The 25,618-nt window shown below is 43.2% G+C and overlaps 1 protein-coding gene across 1 annotated transcript in view; it reads right to left on the reverse strand.

Moving 5' to 3' along the window:
- GATA5 (GATA binding protein 5) overlaps positions 1 to 25,618 on the reverse strand; it is a 104,703-nt gene that overhangs the window by 40,044 nt on the left and 39,041 nt on the right. The window contains exon 3 of the mRNA XM_078651607.1: positions 7,876 to 8,045. Within this exon, the coding sequence (XP_078507733.1) occupies positions 7,876 to 8,045 (170 nt within the window). The remainder of the gene's footprint in view (positions 1 to 7,875; positions 8,046 to 25,618) is intronic.

The raw sequence follows: 25,618 nt of genomic DNA on the forward strand, positions 1-25,618 counted from the left end.
TGTCTCGTCCCTCTCGTTATTGGAAAAGATTTAGAATAATTAGTGCCCAGCCTTATAATGCCTTTAGGACCCGAATACATTGACCGAACCGCCTGAATAAACTGTAGAGGGAACGCCTTCTCTTCTAGCACAGCCCAGAGGAATCCCCAGTCTACTCTATCAAATGCTTTTTCAGCATCGAGTAAGACCACCCCGACTGGGGACTCCTTTGCCTGAGCCCAATCCAGAAGTGTGATAACACGACTCACATGGTCAGTAGTATCTCTCCCTCTAATGAAACCATGTTGAATATTAGAGACTAGACTAGGCATTACCTGGTTAAGCCTATTTGCAAGAATTTTAGAATAGATTTTGCTATCCGCCGTAATGAGAGATATAGGTCGGTATGAGCCTAATTCTTTCGGATCCTTGTTCTTCTTCACGAACACCACTATGATAGCAGTAGACCAAGAATCGGGTGGTTTCCCTGAAAATGCACAGTTAAAGATCTTTACCAATTCTGGCTTCAACATATGTCGAAATGTGCGATAAAATTCCAGAGGTATCTGATCAAATCCCATCGCTTTACCTGCAGCCAGACTCAGAATAGCTCGCTCGATCTCATCCCAGCTTATTGAAAATCCAAATGAGTCAATCTTTTCACTTCCCAATGCTAATTGATTAGTACCAGTAAGATAATCTACAGGATTCAGGGTCTTATCCACTTCATTGTTTAGATCATTATACAGTGTTTTATAAAATCCCAAAAATGACTCTAGAATTCCTTCCCTACATTCATGGTAATTGCCATCAATGTCGTTAATACCCTTGATTTCATTAAAAGAGGATTTCTGTCGTAAACGTTGTGCTAAGATTTTACCTGTACGCTCGCTATATTCATAGCGTTCAGTTTTAAACAGCATGAAATCTGATGCTACTTTATCCGCAATATGAGTCCGTAACCCAGAGCGTTCGATTACAAGACGTAATTGTGCATCTTCTATGCCAACATTATCTTTACATGCCGTCATCAAGTTCATCTCGGCTGACCTAATCTTATTCAGTCTCTCCTTGAATTCTGTTTGTACTTTTTTTCTCTTGAAATTGGCAAAGCTAATTGTCTCTCCACGTACTATTGATTTAAAAGCGTCCCACACCACCGGTGGGGAGGCTGAATCGTTATTTGTAGAGAAATAGTCGTTAATCACAGTCGCCATAAAATGTAAATAATCATCATCTAATAACAGATTTCTCTGAAATGACCAAGGACTACTTGAATTCGAAAATTCTATAGAGAACTCAATCTTGGCAATTATAGGATTATGGTCTGACATTACTTGGGGAAGAATTTCAAGACTAATTGTCTCCAGAAACTGCAGGGACGTAAAAAAATAATCTAATCGGGCAAACTTGCGATGTGGATAGGAATAAAAGGTATAGCCCGGATCATTAGAATACTTTTTATGCCACACATCCATTAATCCGTTATTCAAAACCAACTCGCGAAGGGCAAAATAGGTGTTAGATTTATGACCGATATACCTCCTTCCTGAATTGATATCCCAATCGGCAGGCAGATGAATGTTTAGATCCCCGCATATTATCATAGGTTGTGCCCAAGTAGCTAATTCTGCATTAATGGTGTTAAAAACTTCCGCATCATCTAAATTCGGCCCGTATAAACAACATAAAGTAAATTTAAACCCACCAATAACTAATTCAACAAGTCCCCATCTGCCCCATTTATCGGCTAAAATTTTCAGGCACTTCGCCGCTCCCTTTCGCATACAGATAGCTATACCTCTTTTTATACCCATCTGCTTGGAAACAAGCAGTACCTCCAGACCCAATCTATCCAACAATGAACGTTTATCCCAAGCAACATGAGTTTCTTGTATACATAATAAGTCGATAGACAATGCTTGTATCAAAGAGCGAAACGCTGCAATCTTTTTAAAGTCATTGAGCCCATTTATATTGATTGTACATATTTTCACAGTAATCATCTTTCCTGCCATTTTAAAGTAAAAAGAAAAAAATTAGAACATCTCCACACTAAATAGTCCTCGATACAACAACTTAGGTACAAACTTGAATACAAAATTAACATCCTTGCAATGAATACCTCTGCTTTACACCCCCACCACCAACCCTTACCCATTCCCACCCCCACCCATTTCCCCGGAACCCCTCCCCCCACCCTCCCCATTATAGGAGGCATAGGAACTATCAGTTCCTAAAGCGACTGGTTGCCGTGTCCCTGGGCCATAACGTCCAGACAGAGAGAGGAAAAAGAGAAACCATTTAGACAAAAAATAAGAAAAGTTGAAGTTGAAGAAAGAAAATTTTTGAGAGATTTAAAAGAAAGACAAGAAGAAAGAAGTGAAGAAATTGAAACCACAAGGAGGTAAAAGAGAAAGAGAAGAAACAGGGACAAGACACAGTTTCAGCGAGGTTTACTTAAACAGACATCCCTTTTATCCTTTTAAACCATATAGACCATATAGACCATGTCAGGTTATACGTCAAATAGAGTCCAAATATTCTTTGGCTTTAATCTCTGAAATGAAATATTTGATTGTGCCTTTAAACACGGTTTTTAGCTTTGCAGGGCCTTGAAGAAATACCCCAACTTCCTTCTTTTGGAAATCGGGAATCAATTGTCTCAGCCTCCACCGTTGAGCCACTGTAGCCTGGCAATAATCCGGTCGAACAAAGAACTGGCAGCCAAGTCCATCCGCTTTCTTATCTGGTCTCGCTGATACAAAAATAGCTTCACGAGCAAGGAAGTTATTAAATGAGACCAGAATAGCCCTAGGATAGTTTGTTTGGCCTTGACGAGGACTCCGCAGATTAAAAGGGAACCTATGCGCTCGTTGTACTTCTCGAGCCCAGTCCCACTCTACTATTTCAGGAAACGCATCCTTCAATAAGCTAACAATGAACCGCCGTGGATCAGATCCCTCTTTATTTTCCGGAATTCCCAGAAAGCGTAAGTTACTTCTTCTGGCCTGATTCTCTAGATTAGCGATTTTGTCAGACAAGTCCTCTTTTAGAGCCAGAAAATCACCAACTTCTTGTCTCTGTGCCATGGTTTCTTCTTCCAGAACTGCTATTCTATTCTCAGTTTCTGTAACTCTATCGGTGGTCTCAGAGCACATCTTGATAGCCCGGCGAACTGAGTTTTTCACCTTGGCACAGGCAACCTGTGTACGCATATTTTCTGCCTTACTTTCAGCCCTGTGTTCCATCATAGTGTCATAGATCATCTTCAAGGTTATATCTTCAGATTCCTCACTATTACCTTGTGCAGTAATCGAGTCAGAGGCGGAGACCTGAACGAGATCTGGTGTGACTCCCACAGAATCCGCGACTTCGGTAGCAGAAACAGATTCCAGTCCAGGAGACAGGCTTACAGATAGAATAGACCCTTCTTTATGCGGATTAGCAGTGACTTCCTTACCACTCACACGTAATGACCGTTTTTTCCAAAGTTTTTTCTTAATGATAGTGGTTGTATTAACATCAGGACTCATACTATATTCACCGTCCGAGGATAGGCTCTCACAGCTAATCTCAGCCCAATCTTTGTGGAGTCCAGTCGCCTCATCCGAAGAAAGTTCAGATAGAGAGAAAAACTTCTCCGAGGTCTCTAAATTAGTATGCACTGCCGAGTCTACCGGGTCTACAAGTAACTTAGACTGTTCACTTTCACTTTCTGTAGGCATTGACACAAATAGCATGGGCAACGAGCAAGAGCGAGTAATGCCAGCAGCAGCGCCATGGACTACCTCTCCCATGATACCCTTCGTTTTGAGGTTAGCCAGCAGAATATTTGGAGAATTATTTTCGGACCCATTATCAATTGCTGCTAGGGTAGTGGGTTCCTCATGCTGGGTAACCATCATATCACTGCCTTGCGCATTATTATTAATTATCGTTTTTTTTCTAGCCGCTTGCTTCTCGAACAGAGCTGGCAGAGTCTGTACCATAGCGCCCTTAGCACTTGCAATTTCATTAGATTTAGTCAATAATTTGCCAGTATTCTTACCCTGTTTGCTTGCGCTGTTAGCGTTGTTAGCGTTGTTGGCAGGGGTTAAGCTCGAGGACTCCAAAGCCACGTCCATAGCAGGTCCCAGACTCATATCCGTGTTTCTCTTTGCTTGACCCGCGTCAGTTTTCTTGTTACTACGAGTGCTAACTGATGAGGGGAGCGGTGTCTTTTTCTTCCCCTTCCGTGTACCACCACCTCCTCCTCCGCTTTTACCAGGAAAGACAGTGCTCCGTGCCCAAAATAAACAGACTGTTGCACGCCACAGCGGGGACCGCCGTTTGAACTCGCCGAAATTCAGCAACATTCGTGTTTCTTTTTCACGAGATACTTTGTATCACGGGTCGCGTTTCAATATACGCCGACGGCTTCCAAACAACTAACCAGCAATGCTTCCTCCTGCCGTTCTCCAGACCGTTGCAGCCGCCTAGCTGGGACACTCTGCCTCAGAGTAGCAACCGGAAACGGGCAACACCTCAAACGGCCTCTGTCCGTCGAAGATGTCCAGCAGAAAGGAAAACGAACCCAGCCGGTGCAACTAGCGGAGTGACTACTCGAATACCGCGGAGCACCACTCAGATCATAAAACTCAGGACATGCGAAGCGGAGATTTTCCTCACAGATTTTCTCCTTCCTCCCAAACGCTGGACGCCTGGAGCCAGGGAACGAGCTGCTCACACAGCCTTCCGCACGGCAGCCATCTTGCCTCCTCCAAGACCTAAATGTTCTATATTTCTTAAACTTAATTTCAATAATATATTTAAATATCTAACACTGGCTAGTGTCTGCATTTGAGGTAGCATGCCTGATCCTTATCTTTCAATATAATTATTTTTAATTGAATTTGATGTAATTCATACAATTAAATATATAATATTGGTTAAAGCTATGGTTAGTGTTTGGTTGAGGTAAGCGTTTTATTCAAACTAGTTTAATGTATGTAATAGCAATTTATATTTAATATTGGCTATGTTAGGGTTAGAGTAACTGTTCCTAATTTTTTCCATTGAATTTAATGTACTTAATATTGAAATATTTACAGTTACCTTTGGTATTTTGAGGGCAAAGTTATGTTAACATACTAAGATTGAGATCAAGATTGTAATGAGGTAATGTAATTTTCATTGTTATTTATAGACTAACAAGGTAATGGTAGATGAGGTATACGCAACAAGATGGCTGTTGAAGAGATCATCACAAAGAAGGGCGGAGAATGTACCCGGAAGGGAGGAGCTTGTATGGCTAGCATACTAGGGGGTGTAGAGGGTGGTGGCCCATGTGCTATCAAGTAGAAAGGGGGTCAGCCAGAGTGAAATATACAGTGAATAAGGTGACAGGGGTACCAAAGGTTAGGTAAAAAACATACTGGCGAAGAGTGCGGTCCGGAATTGTGCAGCTGATGTACATTGAGGACTTGGGTGGTGAGACTGCAGCTGGTGCACTGTGGAGTTTGGATGGAGGTGAACCTTGTATAGTGATGTCGGAAGAAAGGCAACCCATGGCGGGGGTATTTTATAATGGAAGTTGTTGTGGGAGCTAATGTACAGTGGCGTCGGAAGGTGCCTAATCAAGTCGTGGTTAGGTGTAAACTAGAGTTTAATGGTCAATTGAGAATTAGAGATTTAAGTTGGTGTCTGGTGGGTTATGAAGTGGACATTGGAGCACAGTAATATCTAGAGACGGGGGCAGTCAGCGTTCGGACGGTTCTCAGAGGGACAGTTGCAATAATGTAGGATCAGGGAGGGAAGTTGTCTACATTGTTTTGAAGAGGTGTGGAATTACTGGTGAACAGTTGTGCTACACCTGAAGGGTCTCCTTGTATAAATTGGGTCCACATGTGGTAGGATGAGCTCATATTGTACAATGGAGTCTTGAAAGGGGGTCTCCAGGCATTCGGTGGGTACTGCTGGAAATAAGTAGGCGACATTTGTTATACAGACTGAACTTTAAGCAAACAGACTGTCAGTCGATGGTGAAGATAGAGGCAGAAGCTGTAAAGTGTAGACCGTAAGCTGTAGAAAAAAATTCATGGAGGCTAGCTGGGAGGGATTTGGAATTTCAATTCATATGTATACTTATTTATTGGTTACATTTGCAAGTAATCTGTCTTTGATGGACAAATGTAAAGAGGTGGTTGCGCATGCGAATATGGTAGCTGGAGCTCTCCAAAGAGGGGATATTCCAATTAGGAGAACATTTGCAGAAACCTTAGAAATATACATATGAAGCAAAGCTTGTAAGCCAATTTCTTTGTGACCCTGAGAGATACCTGAATACTACTGTAATACAGAAACAACAATTTGGGAAAACTGGCTCTCTCACTGTACTAGAATTTAAACCCTTAAGTTAAGGTTAATGTTAGAAATAACAAATATTACCTATAACTTCTTTCACAGGTGTCTAACATACTTGCATCAAGTTGACTTGGACAATGAAGACATTAGGATATTCTATACAAAAAAGTTGCTTGAATAAGTACTATTTTTATTGGTGTTAACAGGGGTCTGAATTCTGGATTAATTTTCTGTTGGGGGATAACAGTGATCAATTGTTGGTGAATTGTTTGAGGATTGTGAGGCTGGAAGCCCCATATTAAATTGCTAACACGAAATACAAATTTTAAAGCAGATTTGGGCTTGTGTGATAGATCATGTATAGGGAACTACATGTCACTGAAATATCTATTATCTCTTTAATGGCTGGAGGTTAGGCGATAGATGCTAATGAGGATGGGGCAGCTCATCTAGCAGAAGTTACAGGGGTCTGATTAAACATTTATGAACATAAAGGGCCAAATGCTCTCTGTTTACCAGCTGTACAAAATCTTATTTAGATTAATTTGTGTAGCTCCTTAATTCAGGAGCATGCATAGTGACTGCCCCCAAAGTTAAGGAAAACCCAAACTCCAACATTTAATAATATGTTGATGTATATAATTAAATATGGAGAGTTCATTTTATGTCAGAGAATGTAGAAAAGGTGCAGGTTCTGTTTGTTTGGATAAAATGTTGTTCAAATAGCATTTGGGACGGTATATATTATGATGTGTAAGGAAAATCGCTGTATTATTCTATAAAATGCATAATGTTTTTAGGTGTTGTGGTTTATATTTATGATTCTTTGGCCATTCTGTTGGCATGAAACACAGGGACATCTTAAGGATTTTGGGGGCCTAGGCCAGTTGCATTTTGGGGGCCCCTGTTCCGAACAGTTTTGAATTTATGATCCAGGTTCACCTCTTACATGCCTTCGTTGGCCTGGTCACTGACAGTGCACAAGCACACTCGTCCAAATTCTAAAGTTGTTACATCAAATATTCATGGATAGTGATGTGTGTTTTCAATATAGTAACTCAGCAGCAGCTCACTAATATTACTGCAAATATTCTCAGTGACACCCTCTTATTCCTCATATATGAGATGTTTTTAGTTAAAGGAAACTTTATGTATGGATGTTGCATGAAACATAAACACAATATTTCTCTGCAAAAGGTCTGTAATAGACTTTCACACATTACTCACATCAAAAATAAATTAAAGAGAAACATTATTTGAAACAATCTGTTGAAGAATTATTCAAGGTCATCAGGGCAAGATTCTGTAGAACAGAGCTGACTCTATCAGGGGGCCCCCCTGAAAGGCTGGGTCCTTGGCCCTGACCCCACATTGCCCATGCCTTAAAACGTGTCTGATGTAACAAACCTAAAGGAAATTCTGAAAATACTGCTGGCTTTTAAGTGAAGGGCACAAGATGTGGAGTAAAATCTGCAGCCATGGAGGGACGGTGGAGGTGGTGGGGTCTAGGTGTAAATTGACAAATTCAAGTAGAAAGTGGGGTGGTCTTACCAGTCTCTTCTGAGGTTTGATGAGGGGCCGGTTGATACCATTCATCTTGTGGTAGAGACCGCAGGCGTTGCACAGGTAGTGTCCGGTGCCATCTCGCCGCCACAGTGGAGTTGACATCGCCCCGCAGTTCACGCACTCCCGGCCTTCCCCGGGAAACTCCTCCAGGTACTCTGCAGGGGACAAAAACCGGTGGTTAGAGGCAAGGATCTGCAGAAGAGGAAGCATCCCTCTCTGAGCTATGGGATCTCCATACCTTTCGTGTGATGGACAGGGGGTGAAGAGATGCACTAGCGGCAATACCATAGGCATCTTCACTCCCTGCCCTAGAGGTTGAGGAAAAGGTTACACACCTGAAGCATGGTCAGTTTCTGTCAGAGACCAAGAAGGTACTCAGCTGGGACACGCCTAAAAAGAGAGAAGGTCTATCTGTTGGAGCTGATGGGGTGAAAGTTAGTATCTTATTTATAGAAATTTATATTTGATATCTTATGCATTACATTTGACATTATCTGCTTCAACTGATGCATTTGATTTGTTTTGGGCATTTTTGTTGACCTTTATTTTAAAAGCATCTCCAAATTTTCAAAGCCCGTGTTTATCATTTTTGGAACTGGGTGTTTCATTCGAACACTTTCCATAGGGGAATAGATTGTGAATTTTGGATAAAAAAATGCAGGTATATGTCTGTACAAACTGAATAGGATTGGAGGGAGAAAAGAAATTCAACCATTTTAAATTAATATTAAGGGGTATTAAAAGCCAAAGTCAAGTTACTGAAGGGTTTTTAAACATTGAAATGGCTAAAAGAAAAAGAAAGCAATGTGGGGTTTTGTAATATATTTTCTGTTCGTATTTAAGTCTGTGACATTTTCAAACTAATTGTGTTTGAGCAAAGTGTTTTAACTATAGATCCTAGTAAATTTTAATATTAGTTTCACACAATTTGTTTAGAAATAAATGCATTTCAAACTAAAAATGTTGATCTTTCAATCCTACTTCGTCTTTCATCCTTGCTCTAGAAGCGGCTGATGAAATGTATGTACAGTTATCAGTTTAAAAAACATCACCCCAACTCTCTGATTAGCACTGGATGGCTCTCTGAGACCTTCATTTCATTTCATTTAAAAATCTTTATTCGGATACAATAAATATCTATAAAAGCACAGATCCAAGAATTACAGCCAGTTTGAGACCTCTAATACCAGTCCTCCATGATCTAGGGGGATCATATGATAATATATATATATATATATATATATATATATATATATATATATATATATATATATATATATATATATCCGAACAAATTAGGTCCTTCTGAGACCATTTCTCCCGTCGTCAGGTGGCGTACACCAGCGGCGAACCCAAGCCGTTATTTCTATTACTCCAAAATTGCTTTCACTCAGCAAGTACGCACTCAGAGACAGATTCTGATGAAAGGTATTTATTCCCAAAATTATATATATATATATATTTTTTTTAAAGTTCACATCCTCCGCATAGCCACCGGGACACCGAGACAGCGGTGCATCACAGGGGCCGAGGTAACCCTGTTACTAGATTCAGGTTCAGGCCGTGACCAAGGCGAGAGCTTCGCCGAAACGCGTTGGGGTTTGTTCCTTTGCCCGTATTTCACATGCAGCAATCGAATTAATAAAGACTTTGGAAAGCGCAAAAGGTGACTGGAGTGGTCTATTATCTACCGGAGGAGAGTGCATCTGCGTAGCGGTGGCTACGCGCTGTGAACCTGAATATATATATATATATATATATATATATATATATATATATATATATATATATATATATATATATATATATATATATATATATACAGAATCACACATGTACAATATATATAGCCATGCATTTACAAGCCACGCTTACATAACATAAGCTGGCACGATCTATACACACAGAATCATGCATGTACAATATATATAGCCACACATATATAAGCCACACTTACATAAAATTAGCTATGGCAGGACCTCCACCCTAAGCACCCCTGCTCTCCTCCCCACTGTCTCCCCTCTGCTGCAAAAATGTTGTAACTGTCATCATCTGATCACTTAAAGCGCCGAGACACCCCTGGGTATTTGCGCGCTATACAAATCGCGAAAACATAAACATAAACATAAACACCCGACCTGACTACACCTTTCAGTTCTCCTTTGCAGTATAACTTGACCTTTGTCCCAAAAACCAGGGCATGTATTTAAAATTAAGAAAAGTATCGGGACACCAGGACAGTCCTCTGAAAACCGGTACTGTCCGGGGATTTTTGGGACGTCTGATCACCCTGCCATTGGCTTGTCAAGCTTCTCAAGGCCACTGGTCAAGGCCGCTGACAAACTGGTATTAATCACAAAACCTGTTTAACTAGCGTTAATTCATATCTTTGGAGGTAAATAAGGCAGTGCTTGATGCAAACACCTTTTACCACCGTATTGTCAAAGCATCTATCTGAAAGCGGGATTCTGTGACGAGAATGTTTGTGCACATATGGGACATTTTGTTGAGGTTATGCTGTGTTGTTTTGTGTTGAATTATTACAATGTGTTGTAGTACTGTTGCTGTTGTGTTCACATTTAGGTTGTTTTCTTGTGTTGTGCCCTATTATGTGTTAGTTGTGTTATTTCGCTGTGTTCATGGTCTGTTGTTTAATTTAGATTTGTCAACAAACGCTTCTAAAGTGCAGCCAAACACAGTACATGCCTTTAAAGCTATAGCGACAAGCAACCACTTACCAATGTCTACAGTGGTAAAATAGCGCTTCTGCAGCTCTTCAAATATTCAAAACACCCGCCCAAAACTGTAGCGGAGTGGGCTTAAATTAGCACTTCCGGTGCTCACTTTAGGTGATGAGGCCAATTCACTCCTCAAAGAGCTAAACTGCATTAGGTTTTTAAGAGGGCCATTCTCTCTGATTGGTATCCCCCCATAGATTGACTGGCGGGCATTGGCGGACAATGTGTTGGGACTGTCCTGGCCACGCGAAAGCCTTTGTTTACAACATGGCTTTTCATTAGAAAGAATATGGGGGCATATTAGCAAGAACCTCGATAAAATTATCGCCGTTTTAGTGGCAGGAAACTGCCGCTATAACGGCGATAATGGGCTTGCTAATATGCGTTATAGAATTCCAATAGAAGCCTAGGTTAGATGTCCTGCACATCTAACCTGGGCTTCTATTGGAATTATATAATGCATATTAGCAAGCCCATTGTCGCAGTTTTAGCAGCAGTTTCCTGCCGCTAAAACGGCGATAATTTCAACAAGGTTCTTGCTAATATCACCCTAATATAACCCGTTAACCGTGGCGGTAATTTCGCTGCGGTGCAGGCGTTTCCTTGCACGGGCGGGGCTGCGTCCGCCGTTGAACGTGCGCAGCACTAGGAAGGTAGTGCGCGTGACGTTCAACGGCCGACGGCAGCACGCAAGGTGTTAAATAAATATATATGTATATATGTATACATATATATATATATATATATGTATATATATATATATATATATGTGTGTGTCATTTTCTACAGCTTCGCTCTTTAAACTGTCTTTCATTGTCCATATAAATATATGCATATATTTTTTTGTTTGGAAACTGTTCAAGAGAATAAATCCTTGTCCTCCCTCTCATTTTAAGGGTCATCGTTTTTACAGGGACGATCAACAAAAATATACATTTCGGGAAGCGCTTGGGCTGTGTTTTCTTTTTGAATTAACCTTGCAGTGTGTGTTTTTCGTGACTTCCCCGGTGCGGCTGATGATGGATGTGATGTCATTTCCTCTGCGCGGATAGTTTGTGTTGCATACTGTCCCCCGCCCCCTCTGGCTCTGCCCTCCTCCTCAGTCAGGGCTGTAAAAATAAGACATGGGCCAGTGTTATTATAAGATGATAAGAGAGCGGGGGCTGGCTCCGGAGGAGACCCCCATCTCCATCACGGGCCGCTGGCCCTGACTGCTGGCGACAGGCAGGCTGGGGCGCTCGCCGTGGAATGTCTATGGTTGATACCGGGCTTGGAGCGGGGAGAGAGGAGTGGTCCCACACTCCATCAATCACGGGCCCGCACTGACAGGCTGTCAGGGGAAAGGGTCAGCCGTCCCAAGTCCCGCCCCCTGTCCTCCAGAGCACCCCCTCACCCCAGACAGAAGGACTCTTTCCGGGTAGCTGGAGGTTCACGTCCCACGCCATGACATCATCCATGTCCCAGGCCCTTCTGCACTAGTGGTCCCCCAGGAACCAGTCAACGCTCTTTCAGCCAAACCCCAGCTTATGTCCCCCTTCTAGAATAACAGGGGCGTGCAGGAATTGAAAACGACATTCATGTATCAATAACTAATATTTATGAAGCGCTCCCCTAAGCTCAAGTGTCTGTCAGCACTTGAATAATGGAGCTTTTATTGCCCAACTGAACATTACTCATATCGACCTTGGAAAGATGAAAAGCTGAATCGGTCCTGCCAAGATTCGAGCTTGTGGCCTTCGTATATACAAAGATCTCGGCAGTAGACACTCAACACTAGGAACTATTTGGGCATTAGTTGAAGGAAACATTAGTCTGATGGTCTATTGTTTGTTGTGGAAGGAGTAAAACTTATAAACTTCCCCATCGTTTGCCTGGAGTACGCTGTGGCTTAGAATAAAAGCCCATATACCTGCAGCTGTTGCTGTAGCATGAAATACTCAGCTGCAATATATCGGTTTACACCCTCGCAAACAGCCTACCAAGTGGTTATATAAGCTGTTCTCTACGACAAGAACGTAAAACACCACAACTCCCCATTGCACTTCTCATAACATCAGGGCTTCAAGTGGGCCGGGTCCTGCCTATACTGAGGACCAGCGGTTCTAAAAAACAGATGCTGAGACGGGTCCCTATCGGGCTCTCCATTTTTGCCCCCACCTTTGGGGTAAAAACAAAAAAATCTCAATTCTGCAGCGGTGCCAAACCTTTGCTGTAACTTCAAAGAGACTCGTTATAGTTCTTTCACAGTCTCATCATTTCAGAACTGAAGCTTTTTCAATATTATATACAACAAAGCCATAGTTGCTGCTTATTTAGCTTATGCAACTAACAACCATTGACAAAGTCCATAGCCCTGGCTTCTTGTACGTGTAATGTTGCTTGTTGTATTATATGGATGTATGTCGTTAGCACACATGCTTTTACAACGCATGCCTTTACCACGCAACTTTTACAACGCAAGTCGTTACAACGACTTGCGTTGGGGGGCGCTGGATAGTGAATAGTTCAATTTACTATTCCAACTCCAGTCCCCGTGGATAGTAGGGAAGGTGTTGGATAGTAAATTAAACTATTCCCTATCCTAGAGCGCCCCCAGCACAAGTCGTTGTAACGACTTGCGTTGTAAAAGTTGCGTGGTAAAGGTAGTTTGTTGTAAAAGTTGCATTGTAAACGCTGTTTACCGTATTATATATCTGAATGCAATGACAGAAGCAGTAAAATAACAGTTGGGTGGCAAGTTATGCTAAGCACAGATTTTTTGCTTACTGTTTTTAAGCCACACCCTTAATTACATTTGCCACACCTCTTTCAGAGACCCCCTAGTTTTTTCAACCCACTTAAAGCCCTGCATAATATCCCATTGAGTGGGCATGCTTGCTAATATGAATGACTGCTAGTGCCAGGGCCCACATTGACTGTAAACAATCAGCTGTATGTGCAGGGACCCCGCTCAGCACCTCTATCACCAAAGGTGGCTCATGGAGAGTACACCGTGGCTGCAGAGTCTGAGCCTGCCAGACACTTCACATTGATTTTGAGTGGCCAGCCCGCTGTAGGTATAAGGCAAGGCGCTGTGCTCTACAGTCTGAGTGCCAGGGATGACAGGACATGGTCTTTTGCCGAGCCCATGGTGCTTTGAGTTCAGGGCGCAGAATTTATGATTGCATTCTGAACCATAGTCTGTGCATCATGTGGTCTTACACGCGTATCTGTGCATCCCCCAGTGAAAATCAGAATACTTTTGCATTTGCTAGACCAGTTTCAGTCCCTCTATAATCACACCTCACACTTAGGGCCTGATTACGATGTCAGGCGGACTTGTGTCTGACCGACACCGTCTCGGAAACTGGACCGACCACCTGGTTTGGATGCGACCGAACACTATTTGGTCGCATTCTGACATTTCCCTATCGGAGCATGTGTTGCGGCCATAAACCGGCCATAGTGCATGCTCTCATAGGGAAATAGGAGGTGGTGATAATCCCTGCACCCCGTGGCACTCACCTCAAGGTGACTGTCAAGGGGTGCAGGCTACCATGGGGTGCAGGGACTAACAGTGGGCATCTTGGCCCCAACAGGAGGCCACGCACACAAGGGGATTATGCTAGGGGCCCCAAACACGCTTTCCAACAGGGTTTTTCCATGTCGGAAAGGCCAGCATGGAAACCCTGCCGGAAAGAGTGCTTCGTAATCCCAAGGGGGGAAAGGCCGCCATTTGGGATTATGGGCCTGCCTTCGACTCGCCTCCTTGAACCCGTCATAAGCCAGATGGAATGACCGGCCAGTTTCAATTCCGACCGGCTAATTCATAATCAGCCGGTCGGAGTTAAAACCAATGTAATAAGCCCCCTAATATATCAAGTCAATGGATGCTCACTCTGCCCCCTTATGTACAATTATTTTTCTGTGAAGCAGAATTATCAAATACTCAAGGTTACCTTTAATAATTTATATATAGAAATCGATTTTTTGATTTGCTAATCCCTTTAGCGCCGTTTGGTGAATCTGCTCAAAACGTTCCAAGAAAAAGTCCCATCGACATCACCCCCGCCATGCACAGTGTTATCATCGATGTTGTCATTTCAAATGTCATCAGTGATGTTATCAATGATGTTATAGAACATGTCATGGGTGAATTAATATGTGAGGTCATAAGCAGCGCATTACCCCAGTCAGAATACTGCCTCCACAGGCATCTTGAAATACCACCACAACAGCAAGAAACTATCCTGAAAGGAGGTAAACTCAGCAAAAACTCCCAAAATCCACTCAAATTGTTACTGGAATATCAAAACATTCCCGATTGTCAACAAAGGCTAGGTTTTGGTTTTGGTAATTAAACCAATTTTGCCCCAGGGGCACCTGCTTCTCATTTAAAAAAAAATAAATTAATTCAGTCACCAAATGCAAGCATTTGAACTTCCCGTCCAGGGCGTTATGGGACCACACAAACTGTGGTAGCGTGCTGTACAAATGTACATAACATACCATGAAAAGAAAAGGTATTGTACTATTTTTGCTTGCAGTTGTAGATGAACAATTAAGTGCAACAAGCCTGCTGAGCAGCTTGTACATTTAAATATATGTCTCATTTCTAAAATTCATAATTTCTGTATGAGTGTATATTTTATATCTCCAGTTTAAGATACACATATAGACAGTGACTCCTCGTCCACTAAAGCTGAGGAGTGTGACCCTACTGAATGTAAAAGGAAAAATAAAATGATTATAATGCAACTTTAATAACGTTACATTATTATCACTTTATTTTTCTGTAAGGAGCCCGAGCCAGGTTAGGGCAGGGCAGGGCTGGACTGTGTCCCAGGGAGAGAAGTGGTATAATGTGCACTTAAGTGTGCATGACAGTTTGGCTCGCCGTCTTGTGCCGGCCAAACCATCATGCACACTAAGCATATTCTCCACCAAGCTGCATTGCACAGCCTGGGTGGGGAACATGCACAGGCTCCCAGTCTCTGTCTGAGCGCTGAACGACAGCACTCAGACCAATCATGACGCTGCTGCCACATGACAGCCACGTTGTGATTGGCTAGGGGAGTCTGGAAGCCTGTTGCTTCCGTGCTGCTGGGAGAAGAGAAGAGGATGGAAGAGAGGCAAAGGCCCTTCAGGTAAGTGAAATTGTATTATTATCTTTTATTTGTTTAAATCGTGCCGCCCCTCCCCAGCCCTACCACTACACTTCCAAAGCAGTTACAAGACATAGATACATGATATTGCTGCTTGTAAATGTATGTGAATGTGTATATATTTCAGAAAAGTAAACTATTTTGCACATGCAAGGTGATGTACACCAGGAGCCCAATACTGGTGACTCGTCCTGCTTCACACTGGTGGGTCAGGCATTGTGATACAGCGAAATGAGTCCCATGGGGTCAGATGTTTTGCAGGTCTGGCACAGTCAATCTCACCTCACCAGTGGTGGTCTCCATGGCCTCCCATGCAGCATGAGTCAGGTGGAGGCGCATGAGAGTGAGGCGTGGCAGACAGAGAGGAATACATTTCAGCTTTGTAAGCTAAATACAAAAAAAAGAAGTGTGTCATAGAGATGGTCTGATTGTGATGTACACACATGTGTTGTAATGTTGGAACAGGCACATTTTTGGGCATTCTTGGACTATTTTGGGCCTCTTTCAAGATGGCGTCCACCGCTGGTTTAATGCTGACTGCGGCAAATATTGGTAATTCATAGAATAATTTAGGCATTAGTGTGATGATTGTGCCCGCCCCGGTTAATGCTGTCCTTGGTACATTCTGGGCATCCATGACATGATGGTGTCACAGTTTGTATCAGGCTGGCCCTAGCTTAACTGTAGCAGTTTGTGGTATGTTGTGGGTATCCATGGTATGAAGGTGCTTATCATTGGTATTGCTCGTCTTGGCATAATGATGGCTTGTCTTGATACATCATGGCATCCAGGGTGAAAAAGACATAAAAGGCAGAATCTAGCCACTTGTTGCCAAATACACAGCCCTCCATGCTCACCTCTTAACTCCAGAGCACTTTAACTTTACTCTAATCTTGTTTCCTTACACCTCCCTTACACTCTCTCGATATTCCCTATCAGCAAATACGAACCTCGACCATAACCAAGAGACAAATACCCTCATCTCCAAACACACTATCTCATTCCTATACTTCTTTTAAAAAGTTCTCATAACCCTATTATTACCCCACCCACCCACTCTTTAGTCCCTCCCTGCACTACACCCACTCCAATAGCTGCATACCCATACTTTGGGTTTTGCAGCACCCTTTGGGAGGCCCCTTCTTATTTGATCAGTGATAATCAACAAGAGGGAGCTAGAAAAAGTTGGAGAATTAATGCACTAGAGAGGGGGCTCATCTGAGGTGGGGCATTTCATGCTGGCTCTTTAAATAGCTGCCTCCTTGGGCACTCAATGATGCTTCACCATAAATGGAATCAAAACACTAAATAACAGATGCACAAAAACATAATTAATGAGGATGATGCTAATAACCTGAACAGCCCAATAATAACGAGTGAGATTAGGAAAGCAATGGCAGCAGAAAAAACTGGCAAAGCTGCGGGACCGGATGGGTTACCGGCAGAACAGTCAAGGTGTTTGATGGAGACCCTTATCCCAGTAACGGAGAAGCTATTTTCTCATATATTTGAAGAGGGAGGGACTATGCCATGATCATGGAATGAGGCCACAGTGGTTCTAATCCTCAAACCACCAAAATCACCCAGCTCCTGTGATTCATACAGACCTATCTCTCTGCTCAATCTTGACAATAAATCTTTGCCAAAATCTTGGCAGAGAGGTTAAAAGGAGTGCTAGATGGTTTGTTACATAAAGATCAGAAAGGCTTTGTCCAAGGGAGAAGAATTCAAGACCTCACCTACAGCTTGATTGGAGCAATCGATCTAGCGACGCTTCACAATGTACTGATGGCCGTCATCACTCTGGATGCCACAAAGGCGTTCAACTGAGTCAATTGGCCCTATCTAATTCATATATTGAGATTGTGCAATCTGGGAGAAATTTTCTGTAGAACAGTAAATCTGATCTAGTAATATCCCACAGCTAGAGTTTTAGTGAACGGGAACATGTCAGCTTCTGTTAAAATTCAGAGAAGGACAAGGCATGGGTGCCCATTATCAGGGCCGGACTGGGAACTGAAAGCAGCCCTGGCAAATTTTGCCAGACCAGCCCCCGTCCGGTGCGTAGCGAGCCAGCCCCCGTCCGGCGCGTAGCGAGCGCAGCGAGCGAGCCCGACGGCCACTAGGGGGGTTTCAAAAACGACAGACCAAAATGGTGAATTTTACAGCACATTTTTCATTACATATTCAAATTGTATCAACTTTCAAAGCACAGTAAACAGTAGATGATGACCTTAAAGAACATCCGGTTACCCACCCAGTCATATGTATCCATAGGCATTCTTTCAGAAAGCACTAAAAATAGACACAAGTAGTGAATCAGAGAGAACAAAGTAAAAGTGAGACCAACCCCCACATGGTGTGTAGCGAGCAAGAGCCGTGAGCAACCACTAGGGGGAGTTTGGGGGGTTGAACTTCTCTTCTGAAAGAGAAGAGTTTCTGGGACAGCCAGCGGACTGTGTGAGAATTTAACCAATGGTGGCTGAAAAAGTCTCTTGCTCCAATTTACAGACTAAAGATGAATAGAATGATATCAACATGGGAGTGTACAAGATCCACACGCGGGCAAAACTGACCTCTCCTTTGCTAACCGGTCTAAAAAGATGCCTAGTCAGCTAATGAACTCTTAGTGGCATGAGGTAACTCCAGTGCCTGTGTGGGGATGGGCAGGAATGTCGTGGAGGCAGGCTGGGGCGAGAGGGCCGGAAACACACCTTCAATCTAGGGGTCTATAAGGAAGCAACATGAAATAATGGCCCGATTGGCAATGTCAATTACTGGAGACACATAACCATTGGGGTCTGTATGAGCAACGGCCCTGTCTTAAAGTAATACAGGAGCCCTATTGACTTGTACAATTAAAATAGAAAGAACTGCTGAAAATGTCACAATCCTGGACAGTTTCCAAGTCCTTGCATTTTATTAACTCCTCTTATGTTAGCAAAGGTGATCTGGGCTATGACATCACATGGGCCACTGGAATTATTCATGTGGAGAGGGTAAAATTATGCAGCCGTAGTCTCATGGCTGGTGATGGTGTGCAGACTCTTGCCTAGCCAGCAGCAGAGGTAAATCTTCCTGTTGCTGTAGTGAGTGTCTCCAAGTTCAAATTGTAACAACTGAACATTGATTGGACGAGTTCCAACGTACCCTGTCTCTTAGCCCAGGATGGCTAGTCAAGTCGGAAACAGACCTCGGATTACAATATTGATTACATGGCCCTTCTCAAGGAAATCCCTCTCCTAACAGATGCCATTTCGCAGTTAAGATAACAGTGAAAAAGAGAGAGGGGAGTAACTTTCCCAAGCTCACACAGTTTGTAAAGGACAGATAGGGATTTTAACTTCTGCTGCTGTCTCTGGGTGTATTCCCTTAATCGACACACTTCACCTCCCATTTTTAAAAATCAGTTTAAGACTGAGCACAAAATTGCGTGATTCCTGTCTCTCACTGAATCGGTAACATTTTTTGCTACTCTGTTGTTTATTGTATATCTATATGGCACAGACATGCATAAGTACATTTCCATGTCAATAATATAAAACTTTGTTACTGGAGTGCTTCTGATTAAAGTAGGTAAAGGCAGCGTGGCGCTTTGATGATATTCAGAGAACACTCTGTTTCTGTTTTACCCTTTTTAAATTAAACCGATGGATGATCAGATCATCATGTGTTGTTTCTTTTTACAATATCACCCTGATTAAAATCAACACATTTTCCAACCCCTGCCACACTCTCAATGAATCCTGCGGAAGACACGGGAGTGGCGTTTTTACCACGCACCAGTGATTACTGAATAGAAGTCTGGGCGAGTGAGTGAGAGCAGGGAGCCATCTTTACTTCAACCACTCACCTGCAGCCTGCAACACTCCAAAATAAGACTCCACCTTCCCTTGTAAATACCACTTCTGATCTAAGATGCTGTCTTCAGAGTGTCATACTAGGGTCTACCGCCAGAGGCCGCTCTTTCCCCCAGTGTTAAATACTTGTCACCTTCCACCTCTAAGATGGGGCTCACTAAAATAACTCACTTGAAGGGACCATTCTGCCTCTCGGGTACCTCCAGTGTTCCAGAGCGGATGGAGACCTCCGTGGCCATCACTTCCGGGAATGTAGACCCAGGAGCAGGGATGGGAGCGTCTCAGGATGAACCCTCAGGCATCCAGGTAACAGCACACCAGCAAATCACCACTTCCGAGTAGAATTATCTTCATTCAAGTGCCCGTTTTCCATGTTCACTATTCCAAGTTTGGTGTTTAGAACTCAGACAGGCAGCAGTTGTGTGACGCTGGAGGGGACGTTTTTAGTGATGCATGGTCCAGAGGAATGCTGGGACTTGTAGTCTTTTCTACCATCGATTATAGTTCCACAGGTGACTTATATCAATGTCCTGCATCAGGGTGGATTTCTGGCTCAGCAGCTCTGCTCAGTCATTCTCTGCCACTGATGATTGTGCCCAAGGAGGGAAGTCCAAAGCCGCCCTATTGTTGTACCACAGCTCCCAAGTTTTCCAGATCCGTGCATGACTAATTAGTGCAGTCGAGTTTTTCCATCAATCTCTGGCAATTGCAGTCTTATTAAACCTAATATAAAAACAAGACTACAAGTCCCAGCATTCTATGACAAATGCGGGGCTGGACGAACTAGTTCACCCATGACCTTTGAAACTTCTCATCTATGATCTAGATTTCTTAATTTGTAGCCCGCAGCACTCTGCAGTCTATGACCCTAAACCCAGACATTAACTCGCCCTACAAGCCAGCCTGTAATTTGCTGTGCTATTTGACTATGGTTCCAAGTTCTCAGGCTGAGGCTGGGGTCAAGGTGGTGATTGAGGAAAAATGTGCAATCAAGATTTCTGAATGAATATACAAATATCAGCAGGTGCAAATTATTACTGAGTGTTGTTACAAATCTGAAAGAAAATATACGAGGATATTGCTGTTTTCGGGGGAATTGAGTCAGCGTGTCATTTGCCGGAGCCGCTCCAGACACTTGGCACATTATGAACAATACTTGGACTCGGAGGCGCTTTGTGAAGCGAGGTATTCTCAATAATCCCCGGCGTGACGCGCAGGCTTCTGTAAGATCTTAAGAGTTTACTTTCTCGTTGCTCAAATGGGTGCAAAACTAATTTCTGATATTTATATGTTGCTATCGTCTTGCGAGAAAAACGTCAGTCACTCATAATTACTGAACTTATGAAAATGTCACACACATGGCAATCTGAAACCTTGGCAGCTATGGGCAGCCTCTAGCTGACGACTCCGAGGGACTCCGAGAGGCCTCATGTGACATACAGAGCTGTGCTGTGCATATACGGTCAGTGGTAGGTAACTTAACACTGACCATATATGCACAGCACAGCTCTGTATGTTACACACTGTGTGGTAACGCTGTCGGATTGGAATCACTCAGGCCTGGTCCCTCGGTCCAGACCACCACCACCACTGCGCGACGCCCCGCCCGCCAACTTCAGTGTTTGTGAGAGTGAATACATTAAAAACAGTCAATGAGTGATTAATAATGAATCTAATGATGATTAAAAGTGATTGTCGGTACAGGGGCCAGGGTGGAAATAATACACTTACTCAGTCTCACTCACGGACCACGGTCACGGGTCGGGCCGGCTCCTGCTGTTGGTGGCACTGGCAGACACAGGAGGACAGGAGGGCTACTTCTAGGGGCGGGCGAGCAGCGGCCTAGCCACCACAGTGCAATAATTAAATTATGGTGGCCGCTCCGGTCCTCTCCTGGCTGGCTCTCGTCACTCGTCGTGCTGATGATGGCTGCAACCTAAAGGGCACCCTGACTGTGCGCAGTTTTCATTGCCCACTATGCAGTGCGCATGCGGGAACATTAGTTGCACCCTAGGCGGCGGCGCACTGACGCGCCGGAGGAAGCAGGGCATGACTGCGCGCTGCGCACAGGCACCTCCCTCCTGAAACGCTTCCGCTTTTTTTAGGTTGCACTTTAGTGTGCAAACACACCGCCGGTCAATCAGGCTTGTTGTTGCTGCTGCAGTATGGGCGGCGCGGCAGGCCTGCTGAACTTGGAGACGGAGTCTAAGACTGAGTGAATAGTAGACTATAGTCTCACTCAATCTCAGACAAGACGACACACACGCACCTGTGTGACACAGACACACACTGACGCTGTGACGGTCGGGTCGGACCGAAAATCGGCCCCTCACTCACAAAACCGGCCCCCTGATCCAAAACCGGCCCCACCCCCCTCCAGCCGACCGGGGGATTGCCCGGTGCCCGAAAGCACCAGTCCGGGCCTGCCCATTATCACCTCTGCTGTTCAACTTGTACATTGAGCCATTTGCTGGTAAGATCAGGCATCATGCCAGAATGTCACCCTTCAAATACAAAAGTTGGAAAAAAAGGTGGCATTATACGTTGATGATTTGATGGTATACACCTCTGACTTGATCACAGCAATCCCAATAATATACAAATTGGCATCCCAGTACGGTCAGGTATCTGGGTACGAGATAAATGCTTCCAAAACAGAATGTATGGCATGGAATATGGATACTCATACACACCTAATGAAAAAAGAAATTATCCATACAAATCTCCATAAAATTAACAAAGGGATATGCAACTCTCTGACGTGTTGGGCATATTTACCCTTAACAATAATTGGTAGAGTTAACCAAATAAAAATGATGGTCTTATCGAAACTCACTGTCCTATTCTGAAATATCCCCCTAGCTTGCAAAGAAGAGGGTCTGAAAAACCATCAGGCAAAAATAAACAGCTTTATATGGGCCTCAAAAAGTACACAGATCTTGTGGAAAAAACTGTGGATTAAAAGAACAAGGGAGGACTATGCCTACCAGACCTAGTCTCATATGCATGGGCATGGGCATTCCAAATGAGGGCAGGGAAAATGTTTCTGACTGAACCAGATAGCCTGGATATCGGGAGTATGTTTAAGGAAATGCCGACAGACTTAAAGGGAGGAGATCGAGGGTTTATATATACATTTGGCGATCCAAGATTTTTCAAAAGGTTATGTCTAAAGACTCTAAATGGGCAAGCCTCTGGCTGGTCCAAAATCAGAAAAGCATTGAAAATTAGCAATTGCAATGCACTGGCCCCTATTTGGAATGCTTCAGGTTCCCCGGAATGGACCAAAGATTCCTTAATAACTCCCTTGAAAACAGCTGGGGTATAATGTTGGGCCCAATTTGTACCAGAGTGTTTGCTGCTTTTGTGGGAAAATCTGAGGAACATCACAGATAATGAATTATCAAAGTTTAAATACCTGCAAATCAAAAGCTGTCAACAAGCTGTTGGAACAACGGTCGGTATTTCCAATGAACTAGAGAATTCCCTCAAAAGGAAAAATGGGAAAAAGAAGGAGGTGGCGAACCTATACTGGCTGCTGGTAAAAGTGGCAGAGGGCGATTCCAAACTTCCATCGAATCTGTGGGGAGACCGGCCTACATCCAGAAGAATTATGGCAAGTATCTTATAACATCTTGTATTCCACTGTTCAAGCTGCAAACCTAAGGAGAAAACAGATCTTTTGTCTCCACGGGGTGTATTGGCCCCCCTTAAGGCTCTCCAAGTTTGCGAAAGGAGCCACCCTGAAATGTCCAAAATGCCTCCAAGAAAAGTCTGACGACGTGCATATGTTTTTAAACTGCCCAATATTACATCATTTTTGGGTCAGTGCAAGTAAAGCTATTAAAGCAATGTTTGGGACGGATATATAGGTGAGCATACGGCTGGTATTTTTTGGGGTCCTACCAAATTATGAATCTATGTCTCCAGAGGAAAATAATTTAATATTTTATCTAGTTTTACTTGCACGGAGAGAAATCTGTAAATATTGGATTAAAAGTATTTCTCCGATGCTTCTTGATATGGGTAAATTCCATTAAGTCTCGAGAAATAAGGGGAACAAGAAAGGGGATTATTGGTTACCATGTGTAGACTGGCTATATACCCTTGATAATGGTATAAATATTGTCCAATGATTATGCCTCTACACTGTAATACCATACCCCTCTGGTTGTTCTCAGGAGATACCCAGTGAGAAGGTAAGAACACACCAAACATGGGAAAGAGAGGTTGTGTGTAAAGTGCATCCATCTGGATACAGAGCTCTCTAGCCGGCACCAATCAAGAGGGGGGGCCGCGGGGAATTTTCAGATCGCCCTGTGTATATTTGATGGCGAATGAGGACAAAAAAAAAAAAATAAACAGATGCACTTCAGGAGTCTCAGGCGTTTCTATGTAGCATGTTGATTCCACATGTTCTGTTCCCTTACTTTTTCAGTCTTTGAAATCTGTCATTCATAGGTTCTCTCATTCAATCTGTGTAAACAACAAGAGAGAAAGGACAAAATAAAATACTCTCACACCCCTACGGATAATTAGTTCAAAACAACAGAAGAGTATCTAAGACTATGATATATACAAAGCTCTAAAAGGGAAAACGGTGAGACTGCCCGTCCACCACCACCTTTAAGTGCCTTACATCAGAAAGTGAACTGTGTCAAAGGAGTAGTGACATCCCAGTATGGAAAAAAGGGGACCCTCAGGCACCCACATGTAGTAGGTTAGCCCTGTTTCTTCATCGGGTTCCTGTGATTAGTAGTGTAAAGATATAATAAACCAAACAGGTGCAGGTTAAAATAGGTATAGACCACTCTCTCGACCAACACTTTTAATAGAGGGGTGATTCGAACCCAATTAAAAACAGTGTGAACATAAAAACAACCTGGAGTTAGGTACATTTTAACCCCCTGTCCTAAGAATAGGTCGACATGTTTCCCAAATATAAGTAAAGGCAAAACGTTTGTCCCAGGATTCAGTTGATCCTAAATACAAGGCTTCCTGAGTCCGTGGTGGAAGAATTCTTCACGGCAGCATTCGTTAGCTGACGACTCCCCGCCTAGTACCTATTCCGGTCTCTTCCACGGCTCGTAAAAAGTTTTGCCTTTACTTATATTTGGGAAACATTCGGAACATATACTGAATTCCTTATCCCTCGTAAAATGGAGGTTGAGCACTTGAGCTTTTATCAAAACAGCGATTACAAGTTGGTAAAAATACATATGTAAAGCTGAGTATCTACCTTCCAATGTGAGTAGGCTACTTAGGGTTGGCCGTGCTCATTTGGGAGAGAATTTACTATTGGTCCTGAGGAATGCTGGGTCGAACAGGACCCTAAAGCTGAAACATGTCGACCTATTCTTAGGACAGGGGGTTCAAATTTACTTAACTCCAGGTTGTCCTTATGTTCACACTGTTTTTAATTGGGTTCGAATCACCCCTCTATTAAAAGTGTTGGTAGAGAGAGTGGTCTATACCTATTTTAACCTGCACCTGTTTGGTTTATTATATCTTTACACTACTAATCACAGGAACCCGATGAAGAAACAGGGCTAACCTACTACATGTGGGTGCCTGAGGGTCTCTCATTCAATCTACACTTCAAAGCCAGTTTATCATAGAGAACACTGCTAATTATTTTGTTTACCTTTGGTAGTTAAGGCTGTAAGCAGCTTTCCTCCCATTGCACCAAAGGTTAGTCTAACAGTAGGCTTAGAACACAACATGGCACACACCTAACACTAGCACTACCCGGGAAACATCCTTTACAACGTGGAGTTTATGCCGCGCGACATTTACGATGCTGCCATTACAACGCAAGTCATTACTACGACTTGCGCTGGATGGGTCTCTTGCTTAAGGAATAGTTTGATTTTCTATTCCAACACCTTCCCTACTGTTACGTGGGCTGGAGTTGGAATAAAAAATTCAATTAATCCTCAATCCAGCGCCCACCAATGCAAGACGTTGTAGCGACTTGCGTTGTGAG

Source organism: Lissotriton helveticus, chromosome 7 (assembly GCF_964261635.1).
Source record: "Lissotriton helveticus chromosome 7, aLisHel1.1, whole genome shotgun sequence".
Lineage (NCBI taxonomy): Eukaryota > Metazoa > Chordata > Amphibia > Caudata > Salamandridae > Lissotriton > Lissotriton helveticus.